This window comes from Gobio gobio (genome assembly GCF_949357685.1).
Source record: "Gobio gobio genome assembly, chromosome: 24".
Taxonomy (NCBI): domain Eukaryota; kingdom Metazoa; phylum Chordata; class Actinopteri; order Cypriniformes; family Gobionidae; genus Gobio; species Gobio gobio.
The window spans coordinates 15,376,715-15,400,935 of NC_137120.1; the positions used below are offsets into that span (position 1 = coordinate 15,376,715).

Sequence of the window (24,221 nt, forward strand, 5' to 3'; positions counted from 1 at the left end):
GCACTAGTTTGATGATGCTTGTTTGAACGAGAACTGTATTAATGTTTGAACTGGAACATCATTCCAACATCTCACATTCAGTCCAAACTCTCAAATGCTCTTAAAGGAACACGCCAACTTTTTGGACTTTAGCTTTTTCACCGTATCCCCTAGAGTTAGATAAATCCTTACATACCATTCTCATCTCCGTGCGTGCCATAATGTAGCGTGCCATATTGACGCACCTACTGCTAGCCTAGCTTAGCACAAAGACTGGAGGTAAATGGCTCCAGCTAGCCTACTGCTCAATAAGTGACAAAATAACGCCAACATTTTCCTAATTACATGTTGTGATTTGTATAGTTACATTGTGTACAAAGACAGACGGAAAATGGAAAAACTGTGATTTTCTAGACCGTTATGGCTAGGAACTATACTCTCATTCCTGCGTAATAATCAAGGAACTTTGTGCCGTACCATGGATGCAGCGGCACAATGATATTACGCAGCGGCTGAAAATAGTCCCCAGCACGCTCCCTGTGCAAGCAGGTTGTCACGTTGGTAATTTTGATGGAAGTTAGCCTATTTTCAGGCGCTAAAATGGACCAAGTTCCTTGATTATTACGCAGGAATGAGAGAATAGTTCCTAGCCATAACGGTCTAGAAAATCACAACTTTTCATTTTTCGTTGGTCACAGTACACGATGTAACTATACACTTCACAACATGTAAATAGGAAAATGTTGGCATTATTTTCACTTATTGAGCAGTAGGCTAGCTGGAGCTATTTACCTCCAGTCTTTGTGCTAAGCTAGGCTAGCGGTGGGTGCGTCATACATAGTTATGGCACGCACGGATGATGAGAATGGTATGTATGGACTTCTCTAACTCTGGGGGATATGGTGAATAAGCTAAAGTCCAAAAAGTCGGTGTGTTCCTTTTAAACTGTGGTTGTGCAAAAAAGACAGTTGTACCAAAGTGTTATTCATTAAAAGAGTTTATTACATAGATAAGTTATGTTATAATTCACTACATCATACTGGACACGAGTTCTAAAAGAAAATGCATTCAAGACCAAGAGTATATCTGAAGCAATAACAAACTATGAGCTACTCTGCAACAAGCATTAAATGACTGGAATGCACTGATTGTTTATGACTTATACGTTTATGAGACTGAATGAATGAACTTGCTTTTGTATGGTTTCTTATGAGCTATAACATTTAAGTTTATAACTTTTTCAGTTGATCCTGCTGACGATGTGTCCACTTGAGCTTACTCATGTAAAATTACTGAATTGCCTTTTTTATTCAGGGGCTTTTGATGCACTATTTGAGAAAATGTACATATATAATTTCTTATTGTTATAAATATGTCACTGACAATTAAAGATGTTTAGACTGTTTTCGAGTCATTGTTGTGTTGTTGTGGTCTATACATGATCGCATGCTCCCTATTTCTGCCACAGTGAAGACAACCAAAAATATATTCAAACATTATTTTCCTCAAGTCTGTACTATTACTATTGGTTCATCCAAATGCACCACATGCATATGATGACCAGTGCATAACCTGTGATGATCAGCAGGTAAATGCGGAAGAGAAGGAAGTCCAGGATGTATCCCACATGGCACCACTGGTTCTGTAGATGGTCTTCCTTTCGTAGAATGGTCAAATACGAGTTCATCTCTCTAAGATCCTGACTGATCTGTCTGAGCTCAGGCACATCCAGTGTCATGCTTCCAGGCACTAAGGGACAAAAAAAAGGTAGCATCAGTTTATATTCTTGCTAGGGTTGTAAAGGGGCTAAAACTTTACAAAAGTTTCTAAAAAAAATTCAAATAATCCTGGAAAGTTTCCAAAAATTTGGGGGAAATTATGGAAACTTTGCTACCTTACCTACTATACATTAGCTGTTTCTATCCACCTATTGTGGGATATCACATGTAAAAACGCTGGATGGAAACGGCAAGATGCGCAAAAACTTGTGCTCATTGGGGACAGATTTTTTTTTTTTTATCCGGTAAGAAGACGTGCATAAACTAAGATGGAAGCGCATTTACTGAAATACCTCAATGCACATCGAGTCATGTGACTTTGCCTCAACAGATCATATGATTGGACTAACCACTAACCAGCAGACCGATTTCATCGTACAGCATCTCAAATGTTAGTTTGGTCGTTATGAAATGCCTGAGCCAAAGTCTGTCATCAGAATGATTTGGTATAATGACCTCTCAGGAATTATCTCACATGATTGTCCTCCTAAACCAGCATCCGCCTCTAAACGCAAACATGAGAGCGTTTATTGCGATTAATTTGCAGGCTCTTGGACCCTGTTCACAGCTGGTATTAAGATGCGTTTTGTTTGATCGGATCACAAGTAGATAAGGAAGACACATTCTTCAGTGACACATTCTCAGTATTTACACCCAATGTTTTAATCCATCTCTTTAGTCCACTTTCAGCAACTTCTGTTCTGATGTCTTCGAGGGGAGGGTCTGTGGGCGGGTAAATCTATGGGCTTTTTCAGATCTTCAATCTAATGGACAAAATAAGCTAATGTAATTAACATATGGAGACGAGGGAGAAACACACGGATAGCATCAGCTTTCGTTTCTGCTCTGACAGACACAAGACCAACAGAATGCTGCGAGTTTGTGTTGGAAATCAGGAATGGAGAGAGAACATTGTGCTCGGGATGTTTTTCCTCTTCAAACCAAACTTGGGTCTCCAGCTGAAGAAATCCCATAACGTTTAATGTTCTACATGTTAAATTGGCCCAAAAAAAAACTCCTACGGCGTCCGACTAGAGCCAGCGGTGCAGAACACAACGAAAAACCTAAGTCGGTCGACGCTCAAAACCGGCCCAACGTTGCCTTGGTGTGTCCCTGGTTTTAGACCCCGTTTACACCTGTACTTGGCATTGTCCACTTGTGATCGGATTGACCAAAACACATCTTAATACTAGCTGTAAACAGGGCCTTAGACGCACGTAATTTATGATGTATGAAAAAAGAGCCACAGTGGCTTCCCCATTTGGAGCAACTTCTATTTATATTACAGATGTTTCGCGTCAATTTCCCAGAAAGTGATTTTGTACTCGGGGAATACATGGAATGGAAATGCAGCTTTATTGGCAAATGTTTAATGCCATATTCCAATTTTGTACACAAGTTAAATCCGCAACTTTAGATTGAAACATAGCTAGCAAATTTTGCTGGGGGGTCTCACCATTAGTGGCCATCTGTTGACTGGACGTTGGGTTGGTTACTTGTTTCTCTTCTAGTTTGGCTAAAGGGTCTTCAGGGAAACTGTAGCAAATAAGTCGCGCAATGAACTGCATCACCAGCACCTTTACCCAGTGTGGCACCTCCCTGTACCTCATTGAGTTATGGTGGAGAACGCAGGTAATGAGGACCGTCTCCAGTAGACTTATGACCATGAATGCCAAACACACGGAGAAATAGATACCTAAGGAGGTGAAACCAAATTTTAGAGAAAATTTCACATAATACTTGCATACATTACATTACCATAAGTAAATTCTTGATTCTAATCAGACAACAAACTATTTGAGATTGCAAAAACAATAGATGCCCCTATTAACGAGCATGTGTGTTAGTGGGTTCAGAGATTCACGCAACTAGTTGTCTAGTGAGTACAAATACATTTTTATCTGTCATAACTTAAGAGAAATTGCGCGACAATGTATCGACCACCTGATCAAATGCTATCAGTTTACCATGCTTTCAGTTACACTAAGCTTTCACATCAAAACATCTCAGGCTATGACTGTAACCCTTGTTCCCTGAGAAGGGAACACGCACTGCGTCAGGAATGATTTGAATGAAGCACGTGTATCCTCTGGCGAGACAGAACGTTACGGGAGGGTGATGTCACGATCAGGAAAGCATAAAAGCACATCCGGAATGACCGATGTTAGCTTCAATTAGCCAAATTCGATTACATGGATGAAGGAAGTATGGCAGGGAGATGCAGCGTCTCAGGGTTACCTTTTGAGGGAACTTGCGCTCCATCAAGGATGCTTTGGGAATGACAATGACCAAATGCCATGCTTACAAGTGTCTGTCTGTGTTAATCACTGTGAGCACACCTAAGAAGAAAGCACCTGCAAACCAGGTGTAGAGCCCAGGTCCAGATTGTAATCCTATGAATGTCCTATGAATCCTATGAATGCCGCATACCACATCCTGTAGGAATACCTCTTATATAATAAGGCCTCAAAGCACCACAGAGGAAATGCGTCACCAATAGGTTTCTCCCCAGGGATACACCACCCAAAGGGACGTGGTGGGCAGCTATGGCCGTCATGTACACCTTAAGTGTGGAAGGGGATAACCGTACAGAGAAAATGATCCTACACCAACTCCAGCTCTGTACCAACTAGGCAGTCATTGTTGAGTTCCACACCATAAAGTGAAAACCCTCCACTTCAATGCATACAACTTCCTCGTGGAGGGAGCTCAAAGTTGAGAGACCAGAGTCTATGAGTTGGACCACTCTTCAGAGTCCAAACCCACAGGTTCCATAAGTCTGGGCAGGGGGGAAGAATTGTGCCTCGTGTCTGAGACAGAAGGTCCCTCCTGACCGGAATCTACAAGGGAGACAACCACACTCGCTTCGGCCAGTACGGCCCAGTGTACAGACTTAGCCTCTGTACCAATGCATCCATCCCCAATGGAGCTGGTTGAGGGCGGAAGAACCAAACTGGACAGTGTGCCATATCCTGAGACGCAAACAGATCCACTTCTGCTTGGCCATACACTCCCCATATGAGTTCCACCATCTCGGGGGAAAGTCTCTTTTCCCCGGCCTCAGTCCCTGCCTCGACAAAATGTCCACTCCTATGTGTTGGTACCTGGAATGTATACTGCTCTCAGGCAGAACGACTTTCCTTGGGACCACAGGAGGATCTGGCGTGCCATTTTTTGCATAGCAGGCACAAACGCAGACCCCCCTGATGATTTATATAAGAGACCACCGTCTGCGAACAAGCTCATTATAGCCTTTTAGGTATGGGAGGAAATGTTTCAAAGTTATGAAGACAGCCATCATTTCCAGCCAATTTATGTACCATGAAAGATGATCAGAGCCACTAGATTCTTTATTGCATGAGACTTTCTTCATAAGAGAACAAAAGTCCCGCTAGTGCATTCCTGTACACTGTACACGTCGGGAAGTTTTATGAAGAAACACACCCAGCCCATGCAGGATGAGGATGTCGAGTTCTCAAATCCCTGCATCAATGCTCAGCACATCTACCTCCTCAGAGACTGTTGAAGCACTGGGCTCTCACTCAGGGCGGAATAAACCGCAGCGCGGGCTTCTGAAACCAAAGAGAGCACTGGGTGCCGTGGGTGAAGGCAGAGAAAAGGCAGAGCCTGTCTCTAACCCCTCCATGATATCCAATTTTGAAGCACAGAAGCTAACGCCGGTCATTCCAGATGTGCTTTTATGCTTTCCTGGTCATGATGTCACCCTCCCGTGATGTTCTGTCTCGTCACGTAGTTGATACACATGCTTCAGACGCAATCACACAGAGTGTCCTTGACGCAACGCGAGTTCCCTCGAAAGGCGTAACTCTTTCCTCCCTTTGGGCATAACTCTTTCCCTGCCATTGACAGAATTTTGCGGCTTTCTGTGTTTTCACTTAGGGGTGCTAGTACGCATCTTCAGAAAGAGTACTGGATCTCCGGATCAAAACACAAGCAAAGAAGCAGAAACAAGTGATCTCATATGTAAGCAGATGCATATGTAAAATAACACAATTCATTAAAATCATCAACATTCAACAGCATATACACTCACCTAAAGGATTATTAGGAACACCATAGTAATACTGTGTTTGAGCCCCTTTCGCCTTCAGAACTGCCTTAATTCTACGTGGCATTGATTCAACAAGGTGCTGAAAGCATTCTTTAGAAATGTTGGCCCATATTGATAGGATAGCATCTTGCAGTTGATGGAGATTTGTGGGATGCACATCCAGGGCATGAAGCTCCCGTTCCACCACATCCCAAAGATGCTCTATTGGGTTGAGATCTGGTGACTGTGGGGGCCATTTTAATACAGTGAACTCATTGTCCTGTTCAAGAAACCAATTTGAAATGATTCAAGCTTTGTGACATGGTGCATTATCCTGCTGGAAGTAGCCATCAGAGGATACATGGTGGTCATAAAGGGATGGACATGGTCAGAAACAATGGTCAGGTAGGCCGTGGAATTTAAACGATGCCCAATTGGCACTAAGGGGCCTAAAGTGTGCCAAGAAAACATCCCCCACACCATTACACCACCACCACCAGCCTGCACAGTGGTAACAGTGGATTGTTGCCTAGCAACGAGGGGGAGAGGACGCTGGCGTTGTCTGTTCGCCGCTTTTCCACCCGACTTTGGTTTAAATTGTAATGTTAGATTTAGATTTTATTTAATTTTTTGTTATCATAACTAGTAAAATCAGTCAGTGCTAATATTGGGACCGTTTTTTTTGGATCTTATCGTCTCAGATGACTCCACTCGGCTGTTTACAGTTGGTCGTTGGCAGTTTGAATGGATTTACTCATGACAGGAGAGGACGCCCGTTGTTACGTCTAAAAACTTTTTTTTTTTTTTATGGATTGTTACGGCTTGCTTCTAATCTGAAGGACATTTACTCACCAACCAAACTACACATTTCAGCTGGAGTTCAGATCAGACACTCGCCCCTTCTCCGTTTTCTCTAACTGAAAACCCTCTACCGTGCAACAGTTGTTATTATGGTATAAGCATAACGTTTATCGACCAGTAATACGTTCAGTAAGTCTTACTAGTGTTGCTGCTCACTAGTAAACATTGTGGATTTGTATGTGTTCTGTACGGATTTCACCGACTCAAGCGGCTGTTTGCCTACCAGTTGCTATCGCTTGGGGATTCCCGTGACTGTTCGTCGCTACCCGTTGCCGTGGGGCTTTCGCCTAGGGTCGCTGCCGATGATCGTGAGGTGTTCACCCATTGTCACGGTTGTTTGCTTGCTGTGTCTGTTGGCTTTCCTATGTGCATCACGGGCGTGGCTTGCGGCTAGCAGACCACTCTCCACGACTGGCATAATGCTGAACTACTCAGCCATTCAACTTCAGAAATTCAACAACTATACCACTCCATCGTGTACATCAGTCATTAAACAACTTGGACTCCTTCGCCGGCCCCGTTACATTCACAGAAGTTGCCGTCGAAAGTTTGTTTTCTCCCGGTCTGATCACAACATCTCATCCATCTGGTCCGGCGTGCGCACCGTCGCTTCTCGAACACGTCATCAGGGCGCCGTCACTCCTAGGACTAGTAGCGCTGGAGTTTCCGTGACAACGCTACGCACTGACTTGGATGGAAACCGGAGAAAACATGGAGTGGATCTCAGTTTACTTCGGCCAATACAGAGACACACTGTTGCAACGAATATCAAGATTGAACTTTTTAATGCACAATCCATCACAAACAAATCTTGCCTCATACATGATCATATTCTAGAAAAGTGTTTAGATATGATGTGCCTTACAGAAACCTGGCATCAACCAGATGTTTATTCTGTTTTAAATGAGACCTGTCCCCCTGGTTACTGCTATTTACAGAAAGCCCGCAGCACAGGGCGTGGTGGTGGTCTGGCTGTCATCCACCGAAGTGATCTGATCTTGTCCCCTATAACCCTGCCTGAGCTGTCTTCGTTTGAATGCCTTGCATTTAAATGTAAGCACCCTCTTTCCACTACGATACTTCTTATTTACCGGCCACCAAAACCAAACCCATCATTCATCCCAGAGATGTCCAATCTTCTTTCAACTTTCTGTATAATGTCTGCTAATATCATCATACTTGGAGATATGAATATTCACGTCAACTCTTCAACCTGCCGTTTTGCAGCAGAATTTCTCCAATTACTCGACTGTTTTAATCTGACACAACTTGTCGATGCCCCCACTCATAACAGGGGTCACACTCTCGATCTAGTCATTACAAACTCTGTTTCTCTCAGCAATCTTCTGGTGTATGATCTGGGAGTTTCTGATCATAAGGTCATCTCCATGAAGATGTCTTCACTATCCAGCCTCATCAAGCCCAAACGCCAAATCTGCTTCAGAAATCTGAAAAACATCAACCTAGAGACTATGGCATCCGATCTCCAGCATCTCCTTTCTGTAAACTGTCTACCACTCATGGATTCAGTGGACTATTACAATAACACCCTCAGAAGCATTCTGGATCTTCATGCCCCGGTAAAAACCAGAACAGTCACTTTCACCCGATCAGCACCCTGGTTTACCAGTGAACTACGAAAGATGAAGACAGCTGGGCGTGCCATTGAGAGGAGATTCAAAACCACAGGTCTCACTGTGCACAAGCTTGCTTTTCGGGAACACCGAAAGGACTATTCAAAGTCACTTATGGAGGCACGGTCAACTTACTACTCAAACCTCATCAGAAATAGTCCCGGAAACTCCAAACAGCTGTTCTCCACCATAAACCATCTACTCAAACCACAAACCCCCTCACTTACAGAAACTACAGAAGAGCACTGTAATAATTTCCTGGACTTTTTCAAAACAAAAATAGACTCAATTCACTCTACCTTTCCTGGATCCTCACCACTATCCACCCTGACTATGCACTCACAGCCTGTAATTTCGGAGCCCCTACATCGCTTTCCAGAAATCTCACAGCAAGAGGTTGAGACGATAATTAAAAAGATGAAACCTACCACCTGTGCCCTCGACCCTTTTCCTTCAGCTCTAGTGAAAGTAAACACCTCTGTCCTAAGTCCTCTGATTACCACAATAATAAACAACTCCATCCAGTCTGTTAATGTTCCATCTGCCCTAAAAACTGCCATAATCAGACCACTTCTCAAAAAACCCACCCTTGACCCAGATGTGCTTGCAAATTATAGGCCCATTTCCAATCTCCCATTCCTCTCCAAAGTACTGGAAAAAGTTGTAGCTTCCCACCTCCAGGATCATCTCAAATACAACAATCTTTTCGAAAAATTTCAGTCTGGCTTCCGCTCTGCACACAGTACGGAAACGGCCCTGGTTAGAGTCACAAATGACCTACGGATGACAGCTGATGCAGGTTCACCATCCCTCCTCATTCTCCTCGATCTGTCTGCTGCATTCGATACAGTGGATCATGGTATACTCCTTAACCGGTTGCATCAAACCACTGGACTCACTGGCACTGCTCTTAACTGGTTTAAATCGTACCTCACTAGCAGAACAGAGTACATTTCACTTGGAAGTGCAAGGTCCCGGCAACACACAGTTACCTGCGGGGTTCCTCAGGGGTCAGTCCTTGGCCCCATTCTCTTCATCATTTACATCCTCCCCCTCGGCCATGTCATTAGCCGCTATGGAGTCTCATTTCACTGCTATGCTGATGACACACAACTGTACATGAAATCAGAAACACACAACTCCATTTCAACAACAACATCTCCGTCTTCAACACTCACCGCCTGTCTGGAGGAGATAAGGATGTGGATGAAGCACAACTTCCTCCAGTTAAACAGCTCTAAAACTGAGGCAATTCTTGTTGGCACTCCACATCAAACCCAGTCTTCCTCCATAACTGGTATAACACTCTCTGGTCATGACGTTCCCCTCTCCACAACTGTCACCAATCTTGGTGTAAGATTTGATCCACAACTCAGCTTTGAAGCCCATATCAAAAACCTCTGCAAAACATCTTTCTACCATCTCAGAAACATTGCAAAACTCCGTCCAACGCTATCCTTAGCAGATGCTGAAAAACTGGTCCACGCCTTTGTCTCCTCCAGACTGGATTACTGTAACGCACTTCTCACCGGGATCCCTAACAAAAGCTTGCAGAGACTGCAGTACGTTCAGAATAGTGCTTCTAGGATCCTGATGAGAGTTCGAAAATACGATCACATCACACCCATTCTCCATTCACTTCACTGGCTTCCTGTTACCGCCAGGATTGACTATAAGGTCTCCCTTCTAACCCACCAGTGCATCTATGGAAATGCCCCCCCCCTATCTGAAAGAACTACTCACACATTCAACTACAACTCGATCAACAAACTCAAACCGCCTCCTTCTCCCCAAGACAAAGCTCAGCACTATGGGTGATCGGGCTTTCTGTTCTGCCGCTCCTCGGATTTGGAATGCCCTCCCCGACCATCTGAGGGCACCTCAAACTACTGAGACTTTTAAAAAAGGACTAAAAACATTTCTTTTTAGGAGAACTTATGACTTTTAACCATTCAATCTATTAGTATTTTATCCTTCTTAAATGATCTTAACTGTAGCACTTTGAGATTTGTTCCAAATGTAAAGTGCAGTACAAATAAAATTTATTATTATTATTATTATTATTATTATTATTATTATTATTAACAAGGCATGATGGATCCATGTTCTCATTCTGTTTACGCCAAATTCTGACTCTACCATCTGAATGTCTCAACAGAAATCGAGACTCATCAGACCAGGCAACATTTTTCCAGTCTTCAACTGTCCAATTTTGGTGAGCTCGTGCAAATTGTAGCTTCTTTTTCCTATTTGTAGTGGAGATGAGTGGTCCCCGGTGGGGTCTTCTGCTGTTGTAGCCCATCCGCCTCAAGGTTGTGCGTGTTGTGGCTTCACAAATGCTTTGGTGCATACCTCGGTTGTAACGAGTGGTTATTTCAGTCAAAGTTGCTCTTCTATCAGCTTGAATCAGTCAGCCCCATTCTCCTCTGACCTCTAGCATCAACAAGGCATTTTCGCCTACAGGACTGCCGCATACTGGATGTTTTTCCCTTTTCACACCATTCTTTGTAAACCCTAGAAATGGTTGTGTGTGAAAATCCCAGTAACTGAGCAGATTGTGAAATACTCAGACCGGCCCGTCTGGCACCAACAACCATGCCACGCTCAAAATTGCTTAAATCACCTTTCTTTCCCATTCTGACATTCAGTTTGGAGTTCAGGAGATTGTCTTGACCAGGACCACACCCCTAAATGCATTGAAGCAACTGCCATATGATTGGTTGATTAGATAATTGCATTAATGAGAAATTGAACAGGTGTTCCTATTAATCCTTTAGGTGAGTGTAAATCAAAACTGCCTAATGTTACTGAATGAAATGTCTACTCCCTCTGTGTTTTAATCATCGACTACATGATCATTGATCATGTAGTCTTTGACAAAAGCGTGAATTATTATTACTTTTTTTTTGGCAACTTTTTTCTGGCAACTTTTCTCAAAAACGCTGGCGGGGAAAGAGTTAAGAGCAGCATAAAACCTTTGATAGATGGTTAGAAGCGAGAGATTCTCCAACTGAAGCAAGAGAACAAAACTTGCTCAGAATATCAACCACTAAAAGATAGTGGTTCACAACACAATCAAATGCAATTTTATCGTTGTTTAATGGCTAACATTGCTAATGCTAATTCAAGGCTGATGAACTTTCTGTATTTAAATATACATATGAACATTGTCTTTGCATGGCTTTTGAAGAAATTCCAGATTTGTTTATGGAATTATCAGCATGCGGGGAGTAAATAACCTAATTCAATTATTAGATGACCTGTTCCTTTAACTAGAGTCTTAATAAAGCAGCCTACTTTACTCTCCCGATGTAATTGACCAGTGTTTGTCATTTGGCGTTCACACATCGCCTCACACAGGTGTATTTTGGCTAATTGACCTATTAAAGGTGTTCCATTAGCAGTGCTGGGAAGCAGGTCGTTCATAATGAGAAGAAACACTGTGTAGCCCAGGATGAGAGTCATTTTGAAGGAGGATCGATCCACGCTGTGCGGCGGCAAGTAGAACGACAAGATGTCAATGATCATGAGGAAGGAGCTGGGGATGATCAGGTTCACCACGTACAGTATTGGCCGTCGCCTTATCACCACCTGCAGGATGGAAACAGGAAAGGCTTGTTCACTCCAAGAATGATAACTGTATTAGCGTCCACACCAATGCACATTCTGTTTATTATAAACACTGCATTTATGTCGTCTGCTGTTTTATGCTCAAGCTCTTTAAAGCAGGATGGATTCTGATTCGTTCATCATCTGGGGAAAAAAAAACATTCTAAAAGTGATTTGTGACATTTAACGTTATAGTTGGTGTAGACGGCTATTCTTTTAAATTTAGAATGATTTTTTTAATTGTATAATAATAGCCATCATTCTTGGTGTGGACGGGCCTTAAGATGTGGACTGACATACATTCCATGGCCATTAATTTTTTCCTTCCTTGTAGTTAAATCGCAGAACAAATTAGTACAATGTTGCCATGGTTTAAATAAAACGAAGGAAAAAACGACCACAAATTAATTAGTTTTGAAAATGAATTAATTCATGACATGCAAAGTGAAAAAAAATAATACTGTGGCCATTCAATAAGAATTTGTTCCCACAACTTATTAAAGTTAATGAGCACATAACTCGATACTGGAAATTATAGTAGTATGCTATTCTTAATATAGCCATTAATACCGCCTGCTTTTATCTCGTTCTTACCCAGAAAGTGATGATGTCCCATTCGTCAATTCCGAAATTCAAAATGCTTGCGTCGCCCAGTATAACCACCAGCTCCCATTCTCCACTGGCCTGCAGGTATCGCAAGGAGTTTTCAGTCATCTCCGCGAAGGACAGGGCAGGACTGACACGGACATCCTTTACTGAAGGGGTTACAGGTGACAATTAAAGACACATTCAGAAACTTGCTTTGATTATCAGCTAAATTAGTTGTTGAATTGTAATCATTTGTGTTTTCATGTCAACATGCAATCAGTTAATGCTCACTATTATTTTTATATCAAGATTAGGTCTTTAAAACACGATTGTGAATTTAAATCTCACAATTCTGACTTTATAACTCACAACTGTGATTTTGTCTCACAATTTGGACTTTTTGACGATTCTGAGAAAAAAGTCTGAATTGTGAGATATAAACTCACAATTATGTTATTTAGTCCGAATCGTGAGATATAAACTCACAATAGTTTAGTCCAAATCGTAAGATATAAACTCACAATTATGTTATTTAGTCTGAATCGTGAGATATAAACTCACAATTGTGTTATAAAGTCTAAATCATGAGATATAAATTCACAATAGTGTTTAGTCCAAATCGTAAGATATAAACTTACAATTATGTTATTTAGTCTGAATCGTGAGATATAAACTCACAATTGTGTTAAAAAGTCTGATTTGTGAGATATAAACTCACAATTGTGTTATAAAGTCTGAATCGTGAGATATAAACTCATAATTGTATTATAAAGTCTGAATCATGAGATATAAACTAACAATTGTGTTATAAAGTCCAAATCGTGAGATATAAACTCACAATTTAAGTCTGAATCGTGAGATATAAACTCACACTTGTGTTATAAAGTCTGAATCGTGAGATATAAACTAACAATTGTGTTATAAAGTCCAAATCGTGAGATATAAACTCACAATTTAAGTCTGAATCGTGAGATATAAACTCACACTTGTGTTATAAAGTCTGAATCGTGAGATATAAACTCTCAATTGTGAATTATAAATTCCAAACCATGAGATATAAACTCACAATTTAAAAGTCCAAATCGTGAGATATAAACTCACACTTGTGTTAGTCTGAATCGTGAGATATAAACTCTCAATTGTGTTATAAAGTCAGAATCATTTGATATAGACACACAATTGTGAGTCATAAAGTCAAAATCGTGAGATACAAACTCACAATTTAAAAGTCAGAATCGATAAACTCACAATTTAAAAGTCAGAATCGTGAGATTTAAGCTCACAATTGTGTTATAAAGTCCAAATCGTGAGATATAAACTCACAATTTAAAAGTCAGAATTTATAAACTCACAATTTAAAAGTCAGAATTGTGAGATATAAACTCACAATTGTGTTATAAAGTCCAAATCGTGAGATTTAAACTCACACTTGTGTTATAAAGTCTGAATCGTGAAATATAAACTCTCAATTGTGTTATAAAGTCAGAATCATGAGATATAGACTCACAATTGTGAGTTATAAAGTCAAAATCGTGAGATATAAACTCACAATTGTGTTATAAAGTCCAAATCGTGAGATTTAAACTCACACTTGTGTTATGAAGTCCAAATCGTGATATAAACTCACACTTGTGTTATAAAGTCTGAATCGTGAGATATAAATTCACAATCGTGTTATAAAGTCCAAATCGTGAGATATAGAATATGTTACTTTTTATCTGATGTATTTTTATTTTTATATTACTTTTTACTTGATGGTTACACCACATGACACTTTAGAAGCATTACATTTAAACAGTTTAAAATGTACATTCTCTTATTGCCATATGTGTTGACTTTAAATAACTATGTGAAAGTCCACAGACACAAAGACAGATTAAGTGGACCTTCACAGACCTCAGAAACACACAAGAGGAAATGCCTCTATGGCAAATATGCGCTGAGATGGCAGGAAATGTGGAGAGCAATGAAAGCGGAGACGTTACTGGTATGCATGTAGGAGCCGAAGGTGAAAGAGCAGTTCTGTATGTCGAAAGGGAAATTGAAGATCTGTAGGTTACAGGCGCTAACCAGCCTCAACATCCTGTCATAGCGGATGTGGCCCGTGTGGTTCACGTACACATAAGGACAGGCCTGGGATACATCGTCATCCACACTAAACACCACAAGAGAGAGAGAGGACAAATATTGAGTTAACTTTTAAATGATAAAATTACTTATCTTCTGTAGTATGTCTTCTAATAATCCATTACAATTTAAAGAATTGGCAAGATGATCACTGCAAAAATATTACATAGCTAATATTCTTACTACAAACCTTCTGAGGCCAATATCCCTACTGTCAATATCCAAGATGAAAGATGGTACCCATTTCGTTTGTATGAAACACAAGAGAGTGAATTTATACGTTTTACGAGGAAAAATACAATTTCAGTTTCAAAACTTTTAAATGTCATGTTTATTTCAAAGTATTACTTGCCATTTCTGTGTAAATTTCTGTGAAAATTGTTTTGAAGCCAATTTATGTTCAGTGTGACGCGAGACATAAACGTAGCGCCTGTTTCAGTTAAATCCCTTTCACATCAAGAAAGGTACAGTCTGATTGGCTGTCAATGTTTTTATCGTTCATTAGCTGGAGAAAAAAATTCTTCTGAACATGAATTCAATGATAACATTCCTCTAAGCCATTATTGTTACAGTTGTGATTTGGACGTCTCTATTCTCATAAAATTACATAGATAATTGAAACTTTATATTTATAGTTATCATTCTGTGTGAATGGAAATTACCCAGATGAACGGTATCCCAGCTAACGAAAATATGTTCAAAGAACGCTTTGCTAACGCTCCCATTAAGTTATGAAAACATTATTTCTAAATGTTCTCTGAACACTCAAAAAATGTTCTGTTTTTTTTTACATTTTCTTCGTAATGCGAACGTTAAGTGAACATTCCATTTTATAATTTTGCAAACATTATTATTTATTGGGAATGTTACTTTTGAATGATTCTGAAACACGCAGTAACACGTAGAGTTATATAGACCGAATTGTGCTATAAACTCGCAACTACAAGTTATAAAGTTCAAATCGTGAGATATAAACATACAATTGGGAGTTATTTAATCCGAATCGTGAGGTATAAACTCACAATTGTGTTATAAAGTCTGAATTGTGAGGTATAAACTCACAATTTGTTATAAAGTGTGAATCGGGAGATATAAACTCACAATTTGTTATAAAGTCTGAATCGTGAGATATAAACTCACAATTGTGTTATAAAGTCGGAATTGTGAGATATAAACTCACAATTGTGTTATAAAGTCTGAATCGTGAGATATAAACTCACAATTGTGTTATAAAGTCTGAATCGTGAGATATAAACTCACAATTGTGTTATAAAGTCTGAATCGTGAGGTATAAACTCACAATTTGTTATAAAGTGTGAATCGGGAGATATAAACTCACAATTTGTTATAAAGTCTGAATCGTGAGATATAAACTCACAATTGAGTTATAAAGTCTGAATCGTGAGATATAAACTCACAATTGTGTTATAAAGTCTGAATTATGAGATATAAACTCACAATTGTGTTATAAAGTCTGAATCGTGAGATATAAACTCACAATTGTGTTATAAAGTCTGAATTGTGAGATATAAACTCAATTTTTTTGTGTAAAGTCTGAATTGTGAGATATAAACTCACAATTGTGTTATAAAGTCTGAATCTTGAGATATAAACTCACAATTGTGTTATAAAGTCTGAATCGTGAGATATAAACACACAATTGTGTCATAAAGTCTGAATCGTGAGATATAAACACACAATTGTGTTATAAAGTCTGAATCGGGAGATATAAACTCACAATTGTGTTATAAAGTCTGAATCGGGAGATATAAACTCACAATTGTGTTATAAAGTCTGAATTATGAGATATAAACTCACAATTGTGTTATAAAGCCTGAATCGTGAGATATAAACTCACAATTGTGTTATAAAGTCTGAATTGTGAGATATAAACTCAATTTTTTTGTGTAAAGTCTGAATTGTGAGATATAAACTCACAATTGTGTTATAAAGTCTGAATCTTGAGATATAAACTCACAATTGTGTTATAAAGTCTGAATCGTGAGATATAAACACACAATTGTGTTATAAAGTCTGAATCGGGAGGTATAAACTCACAATTGTGTTATAAAGTCTGAATCGGGAGATATAAACTCACAATTGTGTTATAAAGTCTGAATCGTGAGATATAAACTCACAATTGTGTCATAAAGTCTGAATCGGGAGATATAAACTCACAGTTGTGTTATAAAGTCTGAATCGTGAGATATAAACTCACAATTGTGTTGTAAAGTCTGAATCGGGAGATATAAACTCACAATTGTGTTGTAAAGTCTGAATCGTGAGATATAAACTCACAATTGTGTCATAAAGTCTGAATCGGGAGATATAAACACACAATTGTGTTATAAAGTCTGAATCGGGAGATATAAACTCACAATTGTGTTGTAAAGTCTGAATCGTGAGATATAAACTCACAATTGTGTTATAAAGTCTGAATCGGGAGATATAAACTCACAATTGTGTTATAAAGTCTGAATCGTGAGATATAAACTCAAATTTTTTTATAAAGTCTGAATCGTGAGATATAAACTCACAATTGTGTTATAAAGTCTGAATCGTGAGATATAAACTCACAATTGTGTTATAAAGTCTGAATCGTGAGATATAAACTCATAGTTTGTTTTAAAGTCCAAATTGTGAGATATAAACTCATAATTGTGTTATGAAGTCAGAAAGTCACAAATGACAGTGAATATAAGGAATTTGTGCTGAATTCTGCAGGTGGGCAAAATATTGTGAACTTTATTAATTCTCTTGATAGCAATTAAAAATGTCCTGATCCTTCACACTTACAACTCATAAACGATAATGTCAGGAGTCCAGAGATCTTTGACAGGAAGAGAGATCTTCGTGATGCCATCACAGGGTTCTGGATCCCAAATGAGGAACTCATGGAACCAGTACTATAACCAAACATGATTAAAGAACAGGATTGTGTCATATTCAGGTGATTATTCAAACATCTTTTAGTGTTTATGCAGCAAACTTACCAGCCTGAGCCAGAGGAATGTGGTAAGAATTTGTGCTTTTTCATTCTGCAAAACAGAACAGGCATCCAATGTTCAGACGCAAGTATCATTTACACAACCAGACACATATAGCTAGTCCCGTATTGACTCACAACTCCTAAGATAGCGTAGAGGGTGAAGGAAATGTTGGTGATGGTGGGGCTGCTGAGGTTGAGAGAAGGTCTGAAGGACTTATTGTCAATGACTTTCTGTATTGATTCATACGTGGGTCCACTTTGTCCGTCTTCACACCGAAGCACATTCACCAGACACGGCAACACTTAATAACACAATAAACCAGGGAAACTTACTTCATCTGATGGCCATTTTCACATTTATTTGCACTTTTTATTTGAAGTCAGATGCAAATACTGTACTATTCAGTATTTTTGTAAACAGTTGTACACTGAAAATTAGGTGTAGAAACTATTTTCACAGTACATTAAAGGCATTTTCTAATCTTATTATTGTATAGAAAGTAGTGCTGTCAAATCGATTAATCGTGAGAAAACACATCCAACATAAAAGTTTGTTTATATAATCTGTGTGCGTGTGTATTATATATATATATATATATTGGCAAAAGTATTGGGACACCCCTACAAATCATTGAATTCATGTGTTCAAATCACTTCTATGTCCACAGGTGTATAAAATCGAGCACTAGGAATGCAGACGTTTCTACAAACATTTATGAAAGAATGAGTCACTCTCAGAGGCTCAGTGAATTCAAGCGTGGTACCGTGATAGGTTGCCAGGTGTCCATTCGTGAAATTTCCTCACTACTAATTTCATGCTCCCAACTTTGTGGGAACAGTTTGGGGATGTCCCCTTCCTGTTCCAACATGACTGCGCACCAGTGCACAAAGCAAGGTCCATAAAGACATGGATGAGCGAGTTTGGTGTGGAGGAACTTGACTGGCCTGCACAGAGTCCTGACCTCAACCCGATAGATCACCTTTGGGATGAATTTGAGCAGAGCCTGCTAGCCAGGCCTTCTCATGCAACATCAGTGCCTCATAACAATTCCCATAAACACACTCCTAAACCTTGTGGCAAGACTTCCCAGAAGAGTTGATCCCTGCAAAGAGAGGGCCAACTCCATATTAAACCCTACGGATTAAGAATGGGATGTCATTAAAGTTCATGTGCATGTAAAGGCAGGCGTCCCAAAACTTTTGGCAGTATAGTGTGTGTATATACACTCAACTAAAGGATTATTAGGAACACCATACTAATACTGTGTTTGACCCCCTTTCGGTCATAAAGGGATGGACATGGTCAGAAACAATGGTCAGGTAGGCCGTGGCATTTAAACGATGCCCAATTGGCACTAAGGGGCCTAAAGTGTGCCAAGAAAACATCCCCCACACCATTACACCACCACCAGCAGCCTGCACAGTGGTAACAAGGCATAATGGATCCATGTTCTCATTCTGTTTACACCAAATTCTGACTCTGCCATCTGAATGTCTCAACAGAAATTGAGACTCATCAAACCAAGCAACATTTTTCCAGATTTCAACTGTCCAATTTTGGTGAGCTCGTGCAAATTGTAGCCTCTTTTTCCAATTTGTAGTGGAGATGAGTGGTACCCGGTGGGGTCTTCTGCTGTTGTAGCCCATCCGCCTCAAGGTTGTGTGTGTTGTGGCTTCACAAATGCTTTGCTGCATACCTCGGTTGTAACGAGTGGTTATTTCAGTCAAAGTTGCTCTTCTATCAGCTTGAATCAGTCGGCCCATTCTCCTCTGACCTCTAGCATCAACAAGGCATTTTCGCCCACAGGACTGCCGCATACTGGATGTTTTTCCCTTTTCACACCATTCTTTGTAAACCCTAGAAATGGTTGTGCGTGAAAATCCCAGTAACTGAGCAGATTGTGAAATACTCAGACCGGCCCGTCTGGCACCAACAACCATGCCACGCTCAAAATTGCTTAAAGCTACACTGTGTAACTTTTTTAGTTTATTCTTAGCTAAAAACACTTAGTTCTTTCAAAAATATATGTGCTCATTAATGTATATTTACTTCTTTCAAGTAATAAAGTATTCTCGTAAGTTTATAATATGGCATTTAAAATACATACGGTAATGGGTTCGAATGCCGGTCGCCATGTTGCCCCTCCATCTTGAAAGTACATCAGCCAAAGAGGGACATACCCATGAATTCAAGCTTCGCCTTTCGCGTTTTAACACTCGATGGCACCGTGTCGAATGTGGACGAGGTCGAACTGGAAGCCATATTAATCTTGGACTAAATCGGCCACCGTAGGAGTTAAAACGAAATCGGAATTGAGAGGAAGAGAAACTGATATTCACTGGATGGTCATATACCTTTTCACCACTAGATGGGGGAAAATATCACACAGTGTAGCTTTAAATGTTCAGGAGATTGTCTTGACCAGGACCACAGCCCTAAATGCATTGAAGCTAAATGCATATATCTGTTTTATATATATATATAATGTCATGACTAGTTTTATGTTTTCACACACACACATTTTATAAACAAATGTTTAGGTTGGATGCGATTAATACATTTATATATCAATTTATATGTGTGTATGTATATCAATCCATTTTTATGTGTGCGTATACTATATGTGTCTATGTACACTGAACAGGCATAACATTGAATAACAATGAATTCCTAATATTGTGTTGGTCCCCCTTTTGCTGCCAAAACAGCCCTGACCCGTCAAGGCATGGACTCCACTAGACCCCTGAAGGTGTGCTGTGGTATCTGGCCACGGCCACCAGGGAATAGGCCTACCGTTTCCATGAAAGGGTGTACATGTTCTGCAACAATGCTTAGGTAGGTGGTATGTGTACGTTCTGATGCTCACATGCCCACTGTTGGCGCATGGACACCCTGACTGGTCATAGTCACGGCCACTGTGTATTCTGACACCTTTCTACCAGAACCAGCATTAACTTCTTGAGCAATTTGAGATAAAGTAGAGCTACAATTTGAGCTACGTCTATTTGATCGGACCACACGGGCCAGCCTTCAAATCCCACGTGCATCAATGAGCCTTGGCCGCCCATGACCCTGTCAAAGGTTCACTGTTGTTCCTTCCTTGGAACACTTTTGATAGATACTGACCACTGCAGACCAGGAACACCTCACAAGAGCTGCAGTTTTGGAGATGATCCAATCCATGATCCCAGTCGTCTAGCCATCATAATTGAGCCCTTGTCAAACTCAATCAAATCCTTAAGCTTGGCTATTTTTCCTGCTTCTAACACATCAACATTGAGGAGAAAATGTTCACTTGCTGCCTAATATATCCCACAGGTGCTGTGATGAAGAGATAATCAGTGTTATTTACTTCACCTGTCAGTGGTCATAATGCTCATAATGTTATGCCTTATCAGTTATCAGTGTATAATTATAATAATATATATACAGACATATTATACTAACAAACTTGTATGTTAGATGTGATTAATCACGATTAATCGATTTGACTGCACTTAGAAAGCCAAATAAATTCACAATGACAGCAGAATTAAGACTGAGAAGTTGTACAAAAACCTTTTCGAGTTAAGAAAGTAAAATATCACGTCTGGTTTACAATTTGATTTGCAATCATTTTAGATGATAAATGACAACTGATAACAAATGAAGAAAGAAAAAAAAACAACTTCATGTCAAGAAGTAAATATGTACTTTTTTGAGTAAACAGTGAAAGTCTAAACAAGAACAAAGGGACAATTGATTTTGTATAAAATGTAAGACATTGAAGATATTTCCTTATTGAAGATATTTTATCATTTTGTCAAAGACAACATTGACCAAAAGTATAAAGTCCCTGATCGACATATAAGTTCAATTCATTACCTGTAAGTAGAATGAAACATGCCAAAAGAAGACGCCAAAGATGTCCCATAGCGCTCCGTGTAGATGAGATATCCTTTTGAGTTTAAATCATAACCCTTACTTCCACAGGTGAAATGTACTGACTCTTTACTGGCAACATCATGTGCGGTAACATATGTTGTTTAACACCTTTGGTAACCACTGACCTGTCACGTTTTAACAGCTTTGGTTGAACTCATTAGTGATCTACCTTGTTTTTCCATTAGATGAAAAAAACATGTGCCACACATTTAATTAGAGGAAAGTACAAATGATTCACACAATAGCTATTATGGCTCTTCAAGATGTTGCCATACTTTCTTTATTAAATCTACTTGAAAATATTTGTCGTGTATATCTGTTTTTTATATATATATATATATATATATATATATATATATATATATATATATATATATATATATATATATATATATATATATATATATATATATATGCCATGACTAGTTTTATGTTTTCACAATCCCACCTTCAACAGCCTTGTTAGTATGTTTGTATTATTTGTATTATGCTGCCATTTTTATTGCATTTTCATTATTTACCATAAAAAATATATTTTAAAACATTTCAAAATTATTAATTTCGATAAATGTAATGTACAGCCACAGTAACTCAACTCAATAAACAACCACAAAACCAAGAGCAATGTTTGATTGATAGTTTAATTATTATTATTATTTTCTCAAACTTTTCTCAAGACTAAAATTGAAATTACTATTCATGCTGCACCAAAACTAATAAAACATTTACATGATACAGATAAAACAGAATGTCAGATTAAGTTTACACATTTACTACGTTTATATATATATATATATAAATTCTAGTGCAAAAAAATCCCATAATTCTATGCAATTTTAAGTAATGGGAAAAAGCGGCAACCTCCCCCAGTTTCTCTTGAAGCCAATACGGAAGTGACTTAAACTGCAATTCATCGACTGGCCATTAGGGACAGGCTCCAGAAGGGAGCAGAATCTCATTGAGCCCCATGTTAAAATGCCCAACTTTACAGCAGAAAAAAAAACGTGTTTACAGCCTGGTACAAATTGTGGTTTTGATCTATATGGCTAATTTTGCCCTTTATGACAACTGTGAGGGGGTGATTTTTTTTATAACTCATTCGTTTACATTATATAAAGCTTTAAAGTTCTGCATAATTAAGGGCGTGGTCACTTTGAATGACAAGTGAATAGCCATTTGTCTGCTGTCTGTTAGTCGTCACCTCAGCTCCGGCCACGTCCCGCCTCTTTGCCCATTTTCTGTTATCCGGGAGTAACACGCAATGACGTGCTGCCAAGATGGCGACGGCCAGCTCGACCCACGCTTCAAAACTGCTCTTCAGAACCCTATGGGTGACGTCAGGGACACTACGTATATATTTTTTTACCATCTATGATTGCGACACTTGCCCCCATAGATGTGTATACGTAGATGCCTCATTCGACCGCTCCATGCACGTCGATGTGCCACCATTTTAGAACGGTCAACACACGTCAACACTTCAGAAGCTGTCATTACTCGCAATAAAAAAAAAACGCGCAGCCTCTGTAAAACTCGACGCGAAGACATGGGATAACCTTTACCATGTTAGAATGTGTTGGTTAGTGTTTTTATAGCCTATATGTTTTAACTCAATATTACAGGGATTTAACTATGGTTAGGCTACTTTTTAATGTCGTGTTAGCTAAGCTGACGCGTTCTTCATGTTTGGGAATTATAATGTTTGCATCTGCACAAAAACACGTAACATTTGTTAGTTAATAACAGGCTTCACGGTTCTTGAATTTCAGACACAGTATTCAAGGACTGGAAAGAAACTGGAAACAAACATTGGTCTTTGAAAGTGCTTTAATTAAACTAAATTCAAGATAAAGAAGAGAAACCGACATATTTCTGCTTTTCCATAAGCGCGTCCTAATGTCTGAGAGTGAAAGTGCATTTTCATTCAGCGAGTTCAGACGAATGCAAAAGATCGACCCTGACGAGCCCTATTTTTACACACGCAGTGTTGTAAATCTATATGTGCATTCAAATAATGTAGAATAATAAGCTATCTAGAATATCATATAATTTCGTATTTTAAATAAATTTATAATATTTTATAATTTTGACTCCTAATTTATAATTTCCCTGTTCTTAAAAATGATGTTCATAATTTTATAAAGTTTTTTTATAAAACGATTGCAAAACAGGATGATTTTTGAGAATTTAAGCTTTCAAATAATACCTAGTTTATGGTGATTAAACATGGTGTGAAATTGATAAATAGGCTATATTAAACACATTCACATTAATTTATTACTATTTTTATAATTTTATTTTGATGGCTGATTGGTTGATGGTTTACTTTCCAATATAAACCATAACCAATATTTTTTTAGCATGCAGAATTATCTACCATTTATGATCAACTAAATCCTATAAAATCATCTGCTTCAGTCTATTGCAGATATAGATATACATACATGCAGCATGCGTATAACTACATTTGCAGATGCACAGGCAACTTTTGAATGTTCACACATCACAATGCGCGTTCACGACCGGTTTGACCGTTTGAAAATGGCGGACAGTTAACATATAGTGGCCCATAGAAACAGTCGCTAATGAGGCATCTACGTATACATATCTATGCTTGCCCCGATAAAGAGTATTTTGTTTATGATTCCTTGCATTAATTCACAGAGCAGGCCATAATATT

General features: G+C 39.1%; 1 protein-coding gene across 1 annotated transcript; it reads right to left on the reverse strand.

Annotated features, from left to right (window-relative positions):
- Positions 1-1,501: 1,501 nt before the first annotated feature.
- On the reverse strand, positions 1,502-18,648 carry LOC307120155 (5-hydroxytryptamine receptor 3A; the record flags this gene model as incomplete). The annotated part of the gene is made up of 9 exons (XM_079807042.1): positions 1,502-1,728; positions 3,214-3,453; positions 11,684-11,894; positions 12,507-12,667; positions 14,486-14,655; positions 17,424-17,533; positions 17,621-17,665; positions 17,752-17,918; positions 18,597-18,648. The coding sequence occupies 9 exons, from the start codon at positions 18,646-18,648 to the stop codon at positions 1,502-1,504; spliced, it is 1,383 nt and encodes a 460-aa protein (XP_079663168.1).
- Positions 18,649-24,221: the final 5,573 nt, after the last annotated feature.